Below are 16,622 nucleotides of genomic sequence, written 5' to 3'. Positions count from 1 at the left end.
CTGGATCTGGGAGAGCAGCAAACCGACACCTAAGCTAGCTCTACATGAATTCAACCTAAACCTATCAGACCTATTAGCTCTGGCTCAGCTCGAACGCTCTCAGATTGAGGCAGCCTCGAACCATGCTCCATGTTCCCAAGCAGTTTCTCATCACAACCACACGCTGTATGAATGCACCTGAGAGCTGCCCAGCAAACGAGCAGTCAAGCCTCCTACATGCCAGAAAACTGGAAATCATGATTTAAATAATGTGCTTTGAAACACCCACTCCAGGACTGATCTAGACTTAAACTGAGCTAGACTCAAATCTGAATCAACGAAGAACGACGACCTGCTTTCCAGCTTGCTTTCCCCAACATTCAGCAGTGCCTGTGTTTTCATTAGTCCTAATTCACCCATTAAACGAGAAGATAAAAAGCTGACTGCAACTAGAAAACATCTGTAATAAATCCATCAATGACATAGCTGAACTAATCAAACTAATAGCAAACAAGTCAAAAATCTCATGTAAGTTTTAATTTTAGTATCATCATCATAAGTTAAATAGGTTTAAAGCACGCAGAAAGTATGGACATTTGAAACTGTAGCTGTGTATCTCAACCTACTTCTTACGAAGACTTTTACATATATTATTTACAAATGGTGGGTTATCTTACTGCCTAAAATCTGCAGAAATATAAAGGGCCAAATAAGAATCTAAAGGAGAACTATGACAAAGAAAAACCACTTATGTAGGGTTCTGGAATTGTTTTAGCCAAGTATAAAGATTAATTTACCAAATTTACGAAGTAGCATTACGCGCATATTTAGGGAAACTTCTTAGAAAAATCATCTATGTTATACCTTTCGTTCAGATTTTGACAAGTACATACCAATCTAAGAGCCATTTATAGAGAAGTTAAAAGACAAAAAGAGCCATCTCACAAAAGGTTAGGCACATCTCAGAGTGAAAACTAAAACTGGTAAACTAAAGTTCCCAGTTTAAATCGTCATGTGAAATAGATTATTTTAAACTGTGAGAAGTTATAAAACATTTAATTACATCTCTTCAGACAACTTATTTTTGGGTCACTACTACAGCTTTTTTGGAAAAAAATGGTAGTTTGTTAAAGGTACTTTCAGCTTATCTAATCTGCAGGAGGCAGAAGAACAAACCAAGCTAGTCAAAACCAAGCTAGTCACCATGTTTCTGCAGAGGTGTTATAACTTGTTAATGCACACACATTCCAGTATCTCAGCGCGTTTGCAAGCTAGAGACTGCACTTGTAACTAAAATGGAAATACCAGGTTTGTATGAGGAGTACAGTATATGTAGAAGACCGAGTCTTTACGGCTTTTTTTCCTTTGCAAGTAAGAAAAGCAACTGAAAAGATTCTGCAATCATATGGTAAACATTTAGTGTCAAGATGCAGGGAGTAAGTACTGCTGCTTCAGATGCAGCCCATCAACAGAAAAGAGGAGGGACAACTCAAACAAGGTGAGTTAGCAGCCAACAGTCAGAACAACAAATGAGAGCAAACATCTCCACTTGTAGAATACAGCCAAGTGCATGGATTTAAGTGTTTTTAACTTATTGTCAGAATTTAAACTTCCATAACCCGAACAGCCAGTTTAACTTTGTTTCACTCTTCAAAAAAAAGTTCATTTCTTAAACATCACAGTTTTCAACCTAGAAGCAACATCAAAGTTCTAGGCAACAAAAGCAAAGTTCTAAAAAATATTATGTAACTGTGACCACATAGGAGCAAGAAGGACAACGCACTCATGCCAGCTGTTTTCAGTCTCTTAACTGCTGCTTCCTTTAAAGACTTCTACCAGATAAAGGTCTGAATACAGTCCTTACTTCTAACTCAACAGCTTTAATACCAAAGCAGTAAGACTGAACGTAAGCTTATGTTTTGCCACACAGAAGCTTCACATGGGAACATTACAGTGTGCGCGCGCGCGTGCGTGCGTGTGTGTTCCAAGAATTCCCTGCTCTTGCCATTTCCATTACAACCTGGAAATAAGAAGAATATGGAAAACAGATTGAAGAATTTCCTTAGAGTCTGAAGACCATATTTCACAAAGTGAAATCAGGTAACTAGCTAGGAGTTTGCTTAGAAGCTTTAAAATCCAAGCTGACTTAAATATTACATACTGAAGAACATACCATGGACTAACTGGGCCTGCTAACAAGCTGGCAAGATATAAAATCAGTTAAAAAAAAAAAAGGCGGGGGGGGGGGGACACCTTTAAATTTAGACCGTCACAGAAATAACCGGGAACCTACTCCCAAGAAAACAAAATCAGAAATCAACAGAAGACTTCTCTTGCCACTAATCTTGAACCAAGAACAGAAGAAAGATCGCATTCAGATTAGTTGATATAAGTGATCAAAAAGAGAAAAGAAACAGCTTTTGATTATCCAAGCTTTTTGCTGGGAAATTTAAAATTGTCACCACCATCATTCCAGAATTTATCAAGTTTCCTCAGATGTCAGTCACTGCAGTCAATTGAGGGCACACTAAAACAAGAAGTAACTTTAACTGCGCACACCCTTAAAACATACAGCCTTTTATCTGAAACTACATAAACAACTACATATGTATTAATAAAGCAGTACACACCCAGTATCTCCCAATCCATGAAGAAAAATGACCTGAAGGAGAAAAAAAAAAAAACGGCAGCGATATAAGATCACTAAAAAAAGAAATCAGTGCAATAAGCGTATCAAATCTCACGCACTACGGAATCTCCGTAGAGCGGGCACCCGCGCTCTCTGGGGCAAAGCGCGACCTTCTCAAAAAGCGCTACTAAGTCCCTCGCCTAGCCTCGGCGGTGCCCCCCCGGCGCGGCCATGCTGCCGGGCCGCGGCTCGGCGCCGCCCGGCCCCTTCCCGCCGCTGGGCCGCGGCGGCAGCGCGCTCCCGCCGACGCCGACGACCTTCCCCGGCGCCGGGCGCTGCCTGCCGGCGCCACCGGAGCGGCCCGCGGGGCCAACGGCAGCTCTCGCCGCAAAGTAACGGCCGGCACCTGTCAGCCGGGCCGGGCCGGGCCGCCCCCGCCGCGGAGAACAAAGCGGGGTGGCGGCCGCCGCCGGGGCGCGCAGCTCGTCCGGCGGCGGTGGCGGCGGGGCGGGGGGGGGGGGGGTTGGCGGCGCCGCCGCCGCCGCTCCCCTCTGCTCTGCTGCCAGCTCCCCGCGCCAGCCCGGCCGGACTCACGGCAGCCGTTGCCTTCCGAGCAGCCGGGACGATGGCGGGCAGCGGCGCGGACATGTTGTTGCCGCACATACACCGGGCTGCGGGGCGGCCAGCGGGACACCGGCCAGCAGCGGGGAGGCGGCGCGGGCGCCGGGCCAGGCCGGAGGGCGGGCGCCGGGCGGGGCGGGGGAGGGGGGAGGGGGGACCGGGCTCGGCACCCGCGCGCCTCCACCTCCTCTCCCGCGCGCCGCCGCGCGCGCACGGGGGGGGGGAGGGGCGCGCGGGAAGGGGCGCGCGTGCGCCACCGCCCCCTCCCTCCTTGGTTCCCCCCCTCCCCCCCGCGACGACACCCCCCGCGCGGTGCGATTGGCTGCTTGCCGCCGCGGGGGATGGAGATGAGGGGGAGCATGCGCATGCGCCGGCACGAGCTGAGGGGATAGGGAGTGTTGCCGGCTGCGCGCGGCCGGCCGTTGGAGGCGTCGGCAGTGGCTGCCTCGCGGTGAACCCGCCCCAAGGACGGGAGCTTCTGTGGTAAACCATTAACGCAGGAGCCTCCGTGGGGCTGGAGCAGCCGGCTTTGTTCCTGTCCGTCCTCGTACGCACCGGGCCGGGCCGGTTTGCCGAGCGTTAGCACGAACGGGAGGTCTGAACTCCGGCCTGCTGACGCGTGTCAGCGCTGCAGACCTCTGGAGCGGAGCTGCCGTGGCTAACGCCGTCTAAGGGTACTCTTAGGTGAAGTCAGGCTGAAGCCTAGCGTATTAGGAAATGACACGTTTCCGTGCGCTAGTTACCAGTGTCTTGTTTTCTCATTAGAAGTTAGCAAAGCTGCTTCAGTCTTTGGATTTCTCGTGGTTTCAGAGAGGTTGAAATACTCTGTGCCTTTAAAACTACCTTTCACGTAGGTGGGTATACCTGCCAGGTTGTGTTGTACCTTTGCAGTGTAACTTGTACATGCTTCTGAGTTGGGTGATTTTTGTAAAAATCACTTTTATGTTAGGATATGTTCTAAGCCTTAAGAAAGTAAATGGGTGTAAAATAGTAAATATGAGAAATAGGAAAGCCAGCATAAATGCAGCAAACAGGATTGTTAGACACAACTCATTTGTCTCCTTCAGATGCCTTCATCGCTAAACTAAATCTCTTGGCTCAAAGCCAACAAACGAATGACTTTTTTTATTTGTCTTGAAATGTGTTAGGCTATTCAGGCATTCTGTGTTGAAATTACTGGATCATTCCAGTGCATTCTGAATACTTAGACCAGCTCTGAATAAATATGGCAAATGCATTTCTATCAGAAAGAAATTCTTTGTTCTTTGTCTTCTATTCCATATGTCTTTGTCAGACACTTCCTCCCAGAAAGTCAATCTATTTATTGTTTTTTGCTGGGTGGCATCTGGCTAACATAGATGCTATTTTGGTGACTCAAACAGCAGTTGAGTATAGCAGCTCTTTCTTTCACATCCTTCCCGCTGGTATGTTAAATCCAGATAGGGATGCTTTTTCACAAAGCTTTTGCCCATCGATGTTTTTATCAGCATGGCTATATAAAATACTCTGGATAAATCTCTTGCACCAGGCATGTAACGTTAAATATGCAACCTCTTTTGCCATGATTGTTACGATGTTTTCATATATAATATTTATGCCATGGAATCTCTGGTTGGCAAAATGGGATTAATTTCACAGGTAGCTTTTTAGATTCTAGTTTCTCTCTGTACTTTAATGTTTGTTCTTTCCTTATGCATTGTACCCTGTTCAAATCTGTTGTATGAAAATGTAATAGATTCCTAAAAGATTAGGAGCTTAATATTATGTCAAGTGCTTCTCTAATATGCCTAACCTGACCTTTACTGTAGCATGAACAAGATTGTCTCTTCCCTCTCTATTATGCTGTTTATTATTTTGCTTAGTGATTTTAACTTTCATGCGGTTGGTCTAGTGGCCTGGTGAGGAACCTCCAGCCCAGAAGATGAATAGCCTGCTCTTCATAGAACAACGTTTTTAATCAGTATAGCTGGAATGATCTTATCTAGATTCACAGTTGTTGCTAGCTTGTTTCAGGGTCACTGGAGAAATACAAACTTTGTGGATGCAAATCATTTTCAGGCACTTTTGGGAGTTTTCAAAACAAAGCTATCTGTGTAAACATAGCAGGATTTTTCAAATGCCCAAGGCATACCAGACTCACAACAGCAGAATGGCGCGTTCGGGTATGGAACAGAGTATGCCTGTTGCATTCAGGGACTTAAACTCCTGTCTGTTCCTTAAGTTAAAGGAACTTAAATTCCTCAACTTCAAGGAACTTGGCTTCTGAATTTAGTTGCTGAAATGATCACTGAATATATCTGAATTGTGAATCTTTCAAAGCCTTGTAAGGTGGCTGTTCCTTTACAGTGAAAGAGGTATCAAATAAATAGTCTATTTCTATCCAATTTCAAGATTCTACTTAAAGCAGCCAGAGCTTTTCAAGCCATTTCTTTCTCATGTGGTCTAAACAATGTATTTTTTCCTATCCTGGTGGCTGGAGTGGGCTTAGATATGATTGTTTTCCATAGCAGCATTTCATGTGTATTGCTACTTTTCTAAATGTGGTAAGAGGCTATACAAATTTCATACTGAAACTCAAATTTCTGTAACATGATTTCCAAGCTTCCATTTCATTCATTGTTTGTTCCTGGAACTGGCAGAGCTATTTGGTAATCTTTGGTCAAAATAAGGCTTTTTGTCAAAAATGAGGCAGACATTCAACATGGAAAAAGCTTTTGGTCAAACAAAAGCTTTAATACCAAAAGCAGAATATTATGCTGGGAAGTATCAGGTGACTAATACTAAGAACCATCCTTTCGGCTCTGTAATTTCTCAGTGGCACCTTATAATACTACTATTATCTTTACTCAGTTTAGCCTCCATCCTGCATATCCTCTAGAAGAAAATAACTTCCTTCCAAAGGAATACTGATGATGCACAAGATACTGATTGAAACTGCAGTGTGATTATTGAGTAGGTCCATCTTTTAGATTAAAATAATAGAAGTGATCAAGTACTACAGCAATACAGGGAAAGTCTCTAATAATCACATTTCTAATAAGTATCGACCTTTAAACTCTTTGGGTTCACACAGGGCATTGCACTCATATTTGATCAATATTCCGTGCACCATCAGTCAGTCTCCGTAGGATGCAACCTGATGGTTTTAAGTCTTGGCTTTAAAATACTTGGATAAGATCAGCGTGTATAACAGAAAAGTAGACACTGGAAAATTAAATGGAAGTTGGGCCCTATGCCTAACATACTAACATACTGGCATACTTAGTTAAGAGGCAATCAAAAGAATGATCCATTGTAAAAGTTTAATTTTCGGGAGCTTCCCCGGTTCTCCAGCGTTCCGGCTGCGGTGCGGCTCGCCCGGCGGCAGCGCCAGCACACGGGCGGCCACGAAGATAAATAGGAGCTGTGCAGCCCGAGGCCGCTGCAGGGCACCCGTGAGAGCGGCCCGCCCGCCGCTGCCCCCGAGCGCCGCGCCGCGCCGCGCTCGCCGCCTCTCTCCGCGCGCGGGGGTCGGGGGTGGGAGGGGTGCTGCGCGACACTGTCGGGAAAGTGCGCGGGGGGGGGGGCGCGGCTTACGGCTCCGCCGTAAAGTAGAGCGCCTCGGTGAGCGGTCGCCCTTGGGAGGCCATGAGCGGGAATGGCCCGGCCAAGGCGTTGGAGCTGCTGCGGTCGCTGCCCAGGGTCAGCTTGGCCAACCTGAGGCCCAGCCCAGGCTCCAAAAAGCCGGTAAGTGCCCGCAGCTGGTAGGATGGGTCCTGGGGACGCTTTCTTGGCCGTGGTAAGACCTTCCTCCGCTTTGGCAACGGGCATGCCCGGCCCTGGTGGCGCCGGCCTCGGGGCAGTCGCAGGCCGTTGGGGAAACCGCGGCAGGCAGTGCCGCAGAAAGGAGGTGCTGGGTGGTAACGTCGTGTGGGTCGGCCCCGCTCCTGCCCTTCGCTTCCCCTGCGGCAGCTGTGCTTGCTGCCTTCCCCGTAGAGGACTAGCTGATGTATGGCCCTAGCTAAACCTCATCCCCCCCCCCCCCAGGGGAGAAGACAGTAAAGAAAGCATGGAAAAATCACATGTTTATGGAAGAGGAGCACAAATTTAAAAAGGGGATGATTAAAGGTTTAAAATTAAGGACAGAGAATATTATCAGCCAGTGCTTCTTGTTACTACTGATTTCTGTATTGTGGAGAGTTGTTGGCTTGTCCTATACAAAACTAAATGTTCTTTTTTTTCTATCCCATCATAAAGAGGCAGAGAAAAAAATCCAAATGTTTTTTAGGGGGGGAGGGGGAATGCTAGTCAACAGAAGAATGAGGATTAAGGGCTAAAATCATAGGAATAGCCAATTGGAAGGGAACACCAAGTGGCACTCCCTTATCAGTGCTTGGACACCTAAAGAGGTGGTGGAGACTGCCTAAAACCCCTTGGAAATGTAACAGGACAAGAGGATGGAAGTTAATTCCCCCTACAGTTGCTGGGGTTCCCTTCTCAAGTTACTCCTCATGGAGTTGTGTATACCCAACTTTGCCAAGGTCAAGAGGAGCTGGAAGAGGCCTTGCAGTGGGCTGGAGTGGTGATTTCTAAAGTTTTCAAGCTAGTGCAGGATCCCAAATAGCATGCTCAGGCTTAGCATTCAGAAGTTGTGATCCTCTGAACATGAGGTTTAAAGAAAGTGAAGCTAGTGTGTTTCTGCCTGTTTTTTTATCCCTGGATTTTTTTTATTTTTCAAGGTAGCTACTGACCTGAGGAAAATGCTTTTTTTTTTTTCCCCCTCCTTCTTCCTTGAAAGTAGAGATTTTTATATACTCACTGGGGTTTTACCAAGTAACTTGCAACTTCAAATAGGAAATGAGCATTTTTTCCCGTGTCACACGTAATTATTGACCTTCCGTTTTAGTCTGCCCAAGTGACCTCAGCTATGTTTCTCTGCCCTTTTTTTTTTTTTTTTAAAGTCTTACGGCTTTTTTTTCTGTGATTAATCGAGTCCTCACGTAAGCAAACTTAAAAGCATTTGTTTTTACAAAAATAAGCGGCCAAAAAACCCACATTTTTGGATTGGCTCCACACTGACCACTTAAAATCCTGTCAGTGTACTCATTATATTCAATTTATGCCCAAATATTGTCAGTATGCTTGTATTGACTAAAATCGCCATGTAATCTGGGGGGGGGTGTACAGGCAACTGCCAGAAAGGGTGGTCCAGCTGTGCCTCCCCTTTGGCTTCAGGTGCTCGTTTCCACTATGTGTTCTGTGCCGGTTGTTGTGTGGTGAGTCGTATCGGGGTACTAAAGCAGCTGAAAACTAATTAGACAAAAAATAGTTTTCATTCAGTTTAGTTCCCTGATCTGTCCTATGCAAACCCACACCACTGCGCACAAGAGATACTGTGAATAAAGAAACGTGGTGTGTGGCTTAGGGACAAGGTGGCTTTTTTTTCAGTGGCAGGGGTAGTCTAGCCTAGCAGAAAACTGCACTTGAAATCTATACTAATTAATTTTTAATAGAGGTAAACTGTATATTTTAGATTGGATCATGTTTTTGAACCATATTAATGCATGTTTTTTCTTCTATATATCTGTGCAGGCCTTTAATGCTAGTACTTCAGTGCACATTAAGTGCTCCATAACTTTAGAAGACTAATGGTCACAATAAAAAGTGTAAAACATCCTATTTTGTCTTTGTGGTGTTACCCTAATAATCAAGATACTACTAAGTACCACGAGGTACTGATCGCTTTTCATACCTCAGTTTTCTTAAATGTTCTGTGCAGCAGTATAACTGCATGGAGTGATTTGCAGTATTAGGGCTGTCCAAAGTTTGGGTATCTGAGTGTTGAATAAAAAAATTAGAATGTGAAGAGACTTCCAGTAGTTTTTTAATATTAACTTATTTTAGTTATTATTGCTCCAGCTGTGACTATGCTGTGACTTAACCTATGTTAGCTGATAAGCATTAGGAATACTGTTTAAAATATGTTGTGTTACATGTCTCCCAGTATGACTAATTCAAATTGAGGAGTAGAGTGGGAATCAGCAAATATGTAAATTATGTTGTACAGCTATGAAACTAGTTAGCCATCTGACATTGCCCCCTTCACATGTATTCACACTCCAGTGAATGTTAGCTTAAATGGGAAAAACGCTGTGAAATCAAATGGATGCATCGAACTGATGCATAGATATGATCACTCTTCCAGAGCTGAGTAGTGAACTGAGCAAGTAGGATTCTGAAGCTTGTGATTCTGTCTTATCTCTAGCAAAGTACGGATCAAAGCAAGCCTTGGTGCTGCAAAATCTTCAATATTTGAATACAATAAAATCATCTTAGATGGTAGGTTTTTTGTAGTTTAGGTCAAAGTGAGCTGGCACTGCTTCTTTTAATAACTGTCGTTCCCAGCCACTCTTTTCCACCCTTGCTTCCCTGCTTCTCTTGTAATGGTACAGATATTTGGCATACCCGTTCTTTGTACCAAACATTTCAATAGACCTGTTTGTTTAAAAAGGATTTACCTTGACTTAGGTCTTTGATGCTGTTCACCATTTAGCCACACAAGCGCTCCTCCTGGCACAAGGAGGAGGTGGATGTGAGAGGATTGCTAATCTGCTACTTATGGCTGCAATGCTGATTTGAAGTGTTCATAAAACTAATAGCTTAATTTTGCAGTCTTAATTTAAGCAGAACTAAAGGTTTGAAATGGAATTTTCTCTTTTGATTTTTTCGTCAGTAGAAATTGCAGAAGTCCATCAAAAGAAGGGTCGTATGTATCTGTGACATACGTGCTCTGTTCCCCCCACTCTGAGGTATAATTGAATTTTTCATTTTTAGCGTTCAGAAACTTTTTTCCAGCTTTGAACAACTTTCTCATTAAATAGAAGGAAATATCAATAGTTAATTCAGGAAAATTATCTGTCTTGGAGAGTGCAGGGTGTTAGAGGTAGAATGACGTATTAGCATTCCTTCTACCACAGTATATGTTCACGTAGACTTTCAAACTATTTGTGGTACCTACCTGAAGCTGTGCTCTGCAGAAATCACATTAACTGATTTTCTGGCTATTTTTTCCCCCTTAGAAAAGAGTTATGTTTGAACTTTCCCCCAAGAATCAGTGTTCTTCTGAATTGTTTTATATCATTGAAATCTTACGTTTAATAGACATTCATGTGTAAAGTAGTTGACTGAATGTATCTTTGCTTGTTTTGAAGGAGAGAAGGCGTGGTCGTGGAAGATACAGAGGTAGAAAGTGTGGTCGAGGTCACAAAGGACAAAGACAAAGAGGAAATCGTCCTCGATTAGGCTTTGAGGGTGGTCAAACTCCGTTTTATTTGGCCATACCAAAATATGGGTTTAATGAGGGACATAGGTAAGCTTCTTCATACTTACTCAGAAATGAAGCATTATCTGTGTTTACTGTCTTTCTCCTAAAGCTGGTAATCTGTCTAATTTCACAAAACAGGCCTACCTGAAAATGAGACTGTATTCTTTTTTGATTATTGGCTGTCTATACCAGTAGAAGCAGCCATTTCTTGTGAGGCTTTTTGTTTTTCAGTCGATTGATTTCTGTTGTTTTATAGCTCTTCTTATGTGCCCTCTTCTCTGCATAATCCTTCATATGTAGCAGTCTGCCTCTCCTCCTGCAACTGAGTGCATCTCCCGTCTGAGACTGCTTCTCCATATGTGCTTGCTTTTCTCTCTGCGAGGCTTCGCAGGGGTCATCCTATTGACCTGAGTGGAAACAGTCCCATTGACTTCAGTGGACTCCTGTGAAGGTGTTAAGCATGCAAGTGTAATCCAAAGTCCGTTTCGCTGTTTGTCTGTGCCTTCTTCACCGTAAGCTCTGCCTTGCTGCTAGCTAAACAATTCTATTTTTCTTTGGTTTCTACTTTCTCTTCTTTTCTACTTTTGTAGCCCTACAAAACTGATATCTCTATTTCTCCTCCACCTTTTCCACCTAGGGTCTTACCAAACTCTTTAATAACAAATCTATTGGGTGAAGCCATTAAATCATTTTTCACCGTTGTTCTTCTCAGGCATTCTGTCTTGTTCACATTTCTGTCTCCTTTTCATGTTGTGCTTGCTTGTGCCGTGTCCCTCTTCCAGCTTTTAAATATTTAAAGTGATTCTTCTAATGTGCCTTTTCTCAAGTCACTGTTCTCAGCTGTGGATCTGCAAGCCAGTGTTGTTATCCATTTCCTTCAGTATATTGACTGTTATAATAATCTGGGTTTTTTTTTAAAGCTATTTCTGTTTCTTAAGTCAGCATGCATGTGACCTGGGTCACCAACCATTCTGTTGCGCACAATCAACCATTGTAGATAACGGTCACAAAAACTGCTGTACCTACACACTGCTGCTGTAGACAGTGCGAATAGAAAGTGCCACAGTTACAAGCACTAAGATCTTCCTTTAGTGTGCTATATTTTAGCAGACAGTTCTAAAATGAAAAGTTTAATGTATTTATTGATAAATTGTTAAACTTTGTTTGGTTTCATATTAATAATATAACTTCAGCAGATAGCTGTGCATTTTTATATTACCATTCTTTATGCATTCTTTATGCTCATTCTCTCAGAATGCACCTGCTCTCATTATTTTCTCTGCAGGTCTTTCATAGTTTGAATCACACTTCAAAACTAATTTCTGAATACTATGATACCCTCCTCTTGCTTAATTTGTAATAAAAGTGAACGAGCAGCACTTCCCTGAAGTGAAGAGAGGGTGTGAATCTGCAGTCCCAGGAAGGAAATGCTGCAGAATGCAGATACTGAGTTTCTTAGGTTAACAGTGGTCACAAGTTTGTTAACAAGAACAATCAGAGCTTCTGCAATGACAGAAAATTAACAGAATCTTAGTGTATTTTAACTGCATCTGGCAGCATGTGGTAACAAAAGCGTATTTTTTATTTTTTTCACTGTTGTTTGCAAAATTCCAATGCCGAGCTAGAGTAAATGTTTTTCTAATTAACATTGTACGTTAACTTGAGAGACAATACTGTGGCAGGATGGGAGCATCCTGAACAATGCCTCTACCTATTTATCTTCCCCTCACTCTTCTTTCTGTCTGCTGAAAAAGTGTTTCCCTACTTTTTCAGCTTTTCCTCTGTTAGGAGCTATCTGATAGCTCTGTTAGGGCTAGTTCTGTTGCTTGCCTTTTTTACTGTATGCAGTTTACCATTAACAGAGATCAGCTTTTCATTTTTTCCTCCTATCACCCACAAATTTCCAATTACAGCAGTCAAATGATCATATGAGAAGGTTTTGAGCGCCAACATAAATGGTATGGATCAGACAGAGACACTAGAATCGGAAAACTGCTTTAAGGGTTGATTTGTTGAGTAAAGTTAGAACTTTATAAAATGCAAAAGTAAATTTTGCTGAAGCTGATGCTATTGACAAAATATTCCTGTTTCCTTTGGTGATACGGAATATCACCAAAATTAATGCATACTTCCTGAAAGTTTCTCTCCTTAATGGTATTTTGAAGATGATTCTGTTTAATTCTTTTGAGATGTCAAACACAGTGCTAACGCTCTTTTTAAAAAAAAAAAAAAAAAAAAGTATCTTGTTTTGTGGATAGAGACAAGCCGTGAAGCCGCATGTATTGTCTTTGGCTGATATCCTTTGACTAAGTTTGGATGTTGTTGCACATGGGTATCTTGTTTGTTTGTTTTTGTCTTTGTTTTGTTTTTTTTTGTTTGTTTTGTCAGCTTTTCAGAATGTATCACTAAAGCTGCCAGGCTTTGGAGATGGTAGTTATTTAGAATCCTGTTGACTGGCCAAGAAATGTTGACAATTTTATTTCTTCATGATTTGCTGCTTCCTATATCTTGTACATGGTTAAGAGGTATTTAGAGTAAATTGAGCTCAGCAAGAGGAAAATGACTAATGTAATAATCCCCACCCCCGCCCCCCAAAAACCTGAATGCATAATGAGGTCTTTCTTGGGCTGTAACTAGAGTTTCTAAATTTAGTTTAATGCAAACATAGTTTGCATTTATTTTGGAAAAATTACTTGGCATCTTTAGGAACAGGTGGAAAATGGAAAGTGTGCTGTATTCTAGCTGGCCAGATCCTCTTAAAAGCTTTGAATTTTGTAAATTTTTCTCTTTTTTTCCAGCCTTAGACGTCAGTATCAACCACTCAGTCTTCAGAGGCTGCAGTACCTGATTGATTTGGGTAGAGTTGACCCCACGCATCCGATTGACTTAACACAGCTCACTAACGCCAGGGGAGTAACAGTACAACCTCTCAAAAGGGATTATGGTGTCCAGCTGGTGGAGGAGGTAAGCATACAAGAGAGGTTTATTATTTTAAGTAATGTAAAGTTTTGGGTTTTCAGATGAATTCTTCTGTACTAGGCTGTTATGTTCCTCTTTTCTCTTCCTCTCGTTTGGAAACATCTTTGCCTCTCTAAATTACGTTTGCTCTGGATTTTTTGTAATATTAAATCCACTAGAGGGCACTATGTGTTAGCAAGAAAATCAGATGGTGTTTTAAGACTTGTGAGACTCTCTAAAAAATTAATACTGAAGAAGCACATACAGAGCAGTTGAGCAGTTATTTTAGAACAATTTTAGAATTTACTGAAAGAAATGTATGGCAATTTTGGAAAGGCAAATTTTTTGAAATTCAACCCATGTGACTGAGTTAGAATAACTTGGTTACCTTTCTTGGTACAGAGAAGGCAAATCATAATATTTTGCACGGGTTAGTGTTTATTAGAACTTTATGGAGAGGAATAAATACGTACCTCAAAATACTCATTTTAATGTTACTCTGATGTGTGTTGAAACTTGCAGGGTGCTGATATTTTTTCAGCAAAAATAAATATTGAAGTACAGAGGGCATCTGAATTAGCAATTGCAGCCATTGAAAAAAATGGAGGTGTTGTTACAACATCCTTCTACGATCCGAGGAGTTTGGGTAAGAATTTTCCTTCATTTCTGTCTTTTTTTCTTGAATGTTAGAAGATGATCCAAACCAAAGTCTCAAACATAGATCTTACTGCAAAAATGATCCACTTTTTTCTCATCTAAAAGTTCCAACAACAGCTGTGTTATGTGTTACATAAGTGCAGAACCATAATGCCCTTTTTTTTTTTTTTAACTGTTTACCTCTTTACCCCTACCAGTGTTAATAATCACTTACCAATCAGCCAGTTAAGTCCGTTCTGCATTCTACAAATTGACTTGATTAACTTATTCTGTAAACAGAGGAACAAATAAAGGATAGTTTCTTTGGATTTCTCTTTTAGCTTTCCCACACATTTTAATAACCCTAAGAAAATTCAGGAAAAAAAAATGAATTTAAAAAGCACTGTAGATGTTTATATTTTTATTTTAAATACTTTTCCAATTAAAGTGAGGAAATTTATAGAAGCTCCCAATCATTCCAGTCAAAATGGCTATTGTTTTCAGAACACTTTCACTGAAGAATGTGGCTTGGCTTTGCTTTTCTTGAGGCTGCATCCTGCCTAATACTCGTTTATGCAGTTTTTATTGACATTAATGAAGCTTTCACGTGTGAATGAAGTAGAGGACAAGAGGGTGGACATTTTTTAGTGTGCAAAATATTCTACCTTGAACTGATACAGCTTCATTTTTTCTACACCAGAAAAAAAAATCAAAACGTTGAAGGTAAATAGATCAGGAGTGTAATTTGCCAATTATGGTAAAACTTCAGGAAGAGAGGATAGTCTCTTAAATGGCTAAATAAGAGCACATGCTATTGATTCTTTATGTAAAATACTGATAGAAATGCAAAATTTGGTGTTTATTGATGCCACTGTGTAAATAGTGGTACAAATACACTACTGCTAAGCTAGAAGTCACTGCTTTAAATCAGTTGGCATCTTCTAGCTTAGGTTGTTGTATCTTTCAAAAGTAGGCATTCTAAACATATTAGAAATAATGATTCATTCACATTGCTTTAACTGATATTTATAGTGACAGGGTTATTTGTTTGGTTAAATGAATGTCTAATTCTGAACAAGAATATTTTTAAGATTCATTTTTCAGTTGTTTTTTCATAAGTGAGATAAATAATTTATGTAGCCAAATAATACTCTCATTAAATGGGAGGGTGTCATTTAATGTCTTTAAACACTGATCATGAAGCGGAGTATCTAATTTTCTCTCTTTTGCTTGCACACAGAAATTTTATGTAAGCCAGTAGCGTTTTTTCTGCGTGGCCAGCCTATTCCAAAGCGAATGCTTCCGCCTGAAGATCTAGTCCGTTACTACACAGATGCCAGGAACCGTGGGTACCTGGCAGATCCATCTAAGGTTGCAGAAGCCAGGCTTGAACTTGCCAAGAAATATGGTTATGCCTTACCAGACATAACTAAGGATGAACTCTTCGAAATGTTACGTACACGCAAGGATCCTAGACAGATTTTTTTCGGTCTTGCTCCAGGATGGGTCGTAAGCATGAGTGACAAGAAAATTCTGAAACCAACTGATGAGAGGCTGCTAAAATACTATAGTTCGTGAATTCACGATTGAAGACAACTGCAGGTGTACAGGAAACATCTGGGAACAAAATAATGGCTACAAAGTGGGGTTTTTTTGACTTCTGTTGTACTAGACAAAACAAATTTTTGTTTATGTAATGACATAGCTGTCAATTTTTTTGTTGTCATAACAGTGTAGTGAGAAGTCTCAACTTTGAAAAGTGTAGAATCTGACATGAATAAAGTATATATTTGAGCACTTTCTCTTGCAATAATTTGCCTTTATTTTTCTCAAAGTATTTTAATTTTGCATTTATTTTAAAAGAGCATTCCAAAGAGTAGCTTGACCTAATACTTAGTTTACTTTTTCTGCAATTTAAAATCCAAAACATGACTGTACAAAACTAATATTAGTGTTACAATTATTTAACATACCTTTTTTTTACAACGTTAATTATAATGCTATCTTGAATACCTCTGAGAGGTAGACCATCCATTTTTTGATAGGGAAAAAATAGATACCATAGTGCAGAACAGTTCATTAGCCGTAGCAATGTTTTGAATTCTGCCACTGCCACCCAGAGCATTAGAGCTTGAAAGATCTTTGATTTTGTGTCCTGTACTCATTTCTTCAGTTAATACCCTTGAGAAAGACATCATTACTACATCATCCATTGGTATTGTAGTATGCATTTGAATGCTTAGGATTGGGCTTTGGGGAACGTGGACCAAGTAATAGATTGGAAGGTGAGAGAAGAGACTAAGTTTATCTATTAGAACTTGATCTGACTCCTCACAAATTAATGAGATGTTTCATAATTACTTGAACATTAATGGAAGCTGAATTTGGCTTTAAAATAGGGTTAAGTTGGATATCAGGATGCAGGAAACAGTCCGGAAGATCAGAACACAAGAATAAACCTTGCTTTCCAATTTTTAAATGCCCTTGGAAATGCTA

The 16,622-nt window shown here is 41.4% G+C and overlaps 2 protein-coding genes across 2 annotated transcripts in view; one reads left to right on the top strand and one right to left on the bottom strand.

Moving 5' to 3' along the window:
* The window catches only part of LOC104143196 (transcription elongation factor A protein 1), a 47,070-nt gene extending 43,633 nt beyond the window's left edge, over positions 1-3,437 (bottom strand). The window contains exons 1-2 of the mRNA XM_068932710.1: positions 3,203-3,437; positions 2,610-2,641 (exon numbers count right to left, since the gene is read on the bottom strand). Coding sequence (XP_068788811.1) covers positions 2,610-2,641; positions 3,203-3,271 — 101 coding nt within the window. The 5' untranslated portion in view covers positions 3,272-3,437. The remainder of the gene's footprint in view (positions 1-2,609; positions 2,642-3,202) is intronic.
* Positions 3,438-6,657: 3,220 nt separating this feature from the next.
* Positions 6,658-15,926, top strand: MRPL15 (mitochondrial ribosomal protein L15). The gene is made up of 5 exons (XM_068932706.1): positions 6,658-6,955; positions 10,420-10,577; positions 13,331-13,496; positions 14,013-14,136; positions 15,367-15,926. Exons 1-5 carry the CDS (start codon positions 6,857-6,859, stop codon positions 15,702-15,704), a joined length of 885 nt encoding a protein of 294 aa, XP_068788807.1. The 5' UTR covers positions 6,658-6,856; the 3' UTR covers positions 15,705-15,926.
* Positions 15,927-16,622: the final 696 nt, after the last annotated feature.

This window comes from Struthio camelus, chromosome 2, assembly GCF_040807025.1.
Source record: "Struthio camelus isolate bStrCam1 chromosome 2, bStrCam1.hap1, whole genome shotgun sequence".
In the NCBI taxonomy this organism is placed as follows: domain Eukaryota; kingdom Metazoa; phylum Chordata; class Aves; order Struthioniformes; family Struthionidae; genus Struthio; species Struthio camelus.
Note: the sequence above shows the minus strand (reverse complement) of the source record. Positions and strands in the feature narration are given on the sequence as shown.

Excerpts from the sequence above, each read along its gene's own strand:
- MRPL15 (XM_068932706.1), top strand. The coding sequence starts at position 6,857 with ATGAGCGGGAATGGCCCGGCCAAGGCGTTGGAGCTGCTGCGGTCGCTG. Across the intron at positions 10,578-13,330 it reads GGGTTTAATGAGGGACATAG|CCTTAGACGTCAGTATCAAC; the intron begins GTAAGCTTCTTC and ends CTTTTTTTCCAG. Across the intron at positions 13,497-14,012 it reads GTGTCCAGCTGGTGGAGGAG|GGTGCTGATATTTTTTCAGC; the intron begins GTAAGCATACAA and ends TGAAACTTGCAG.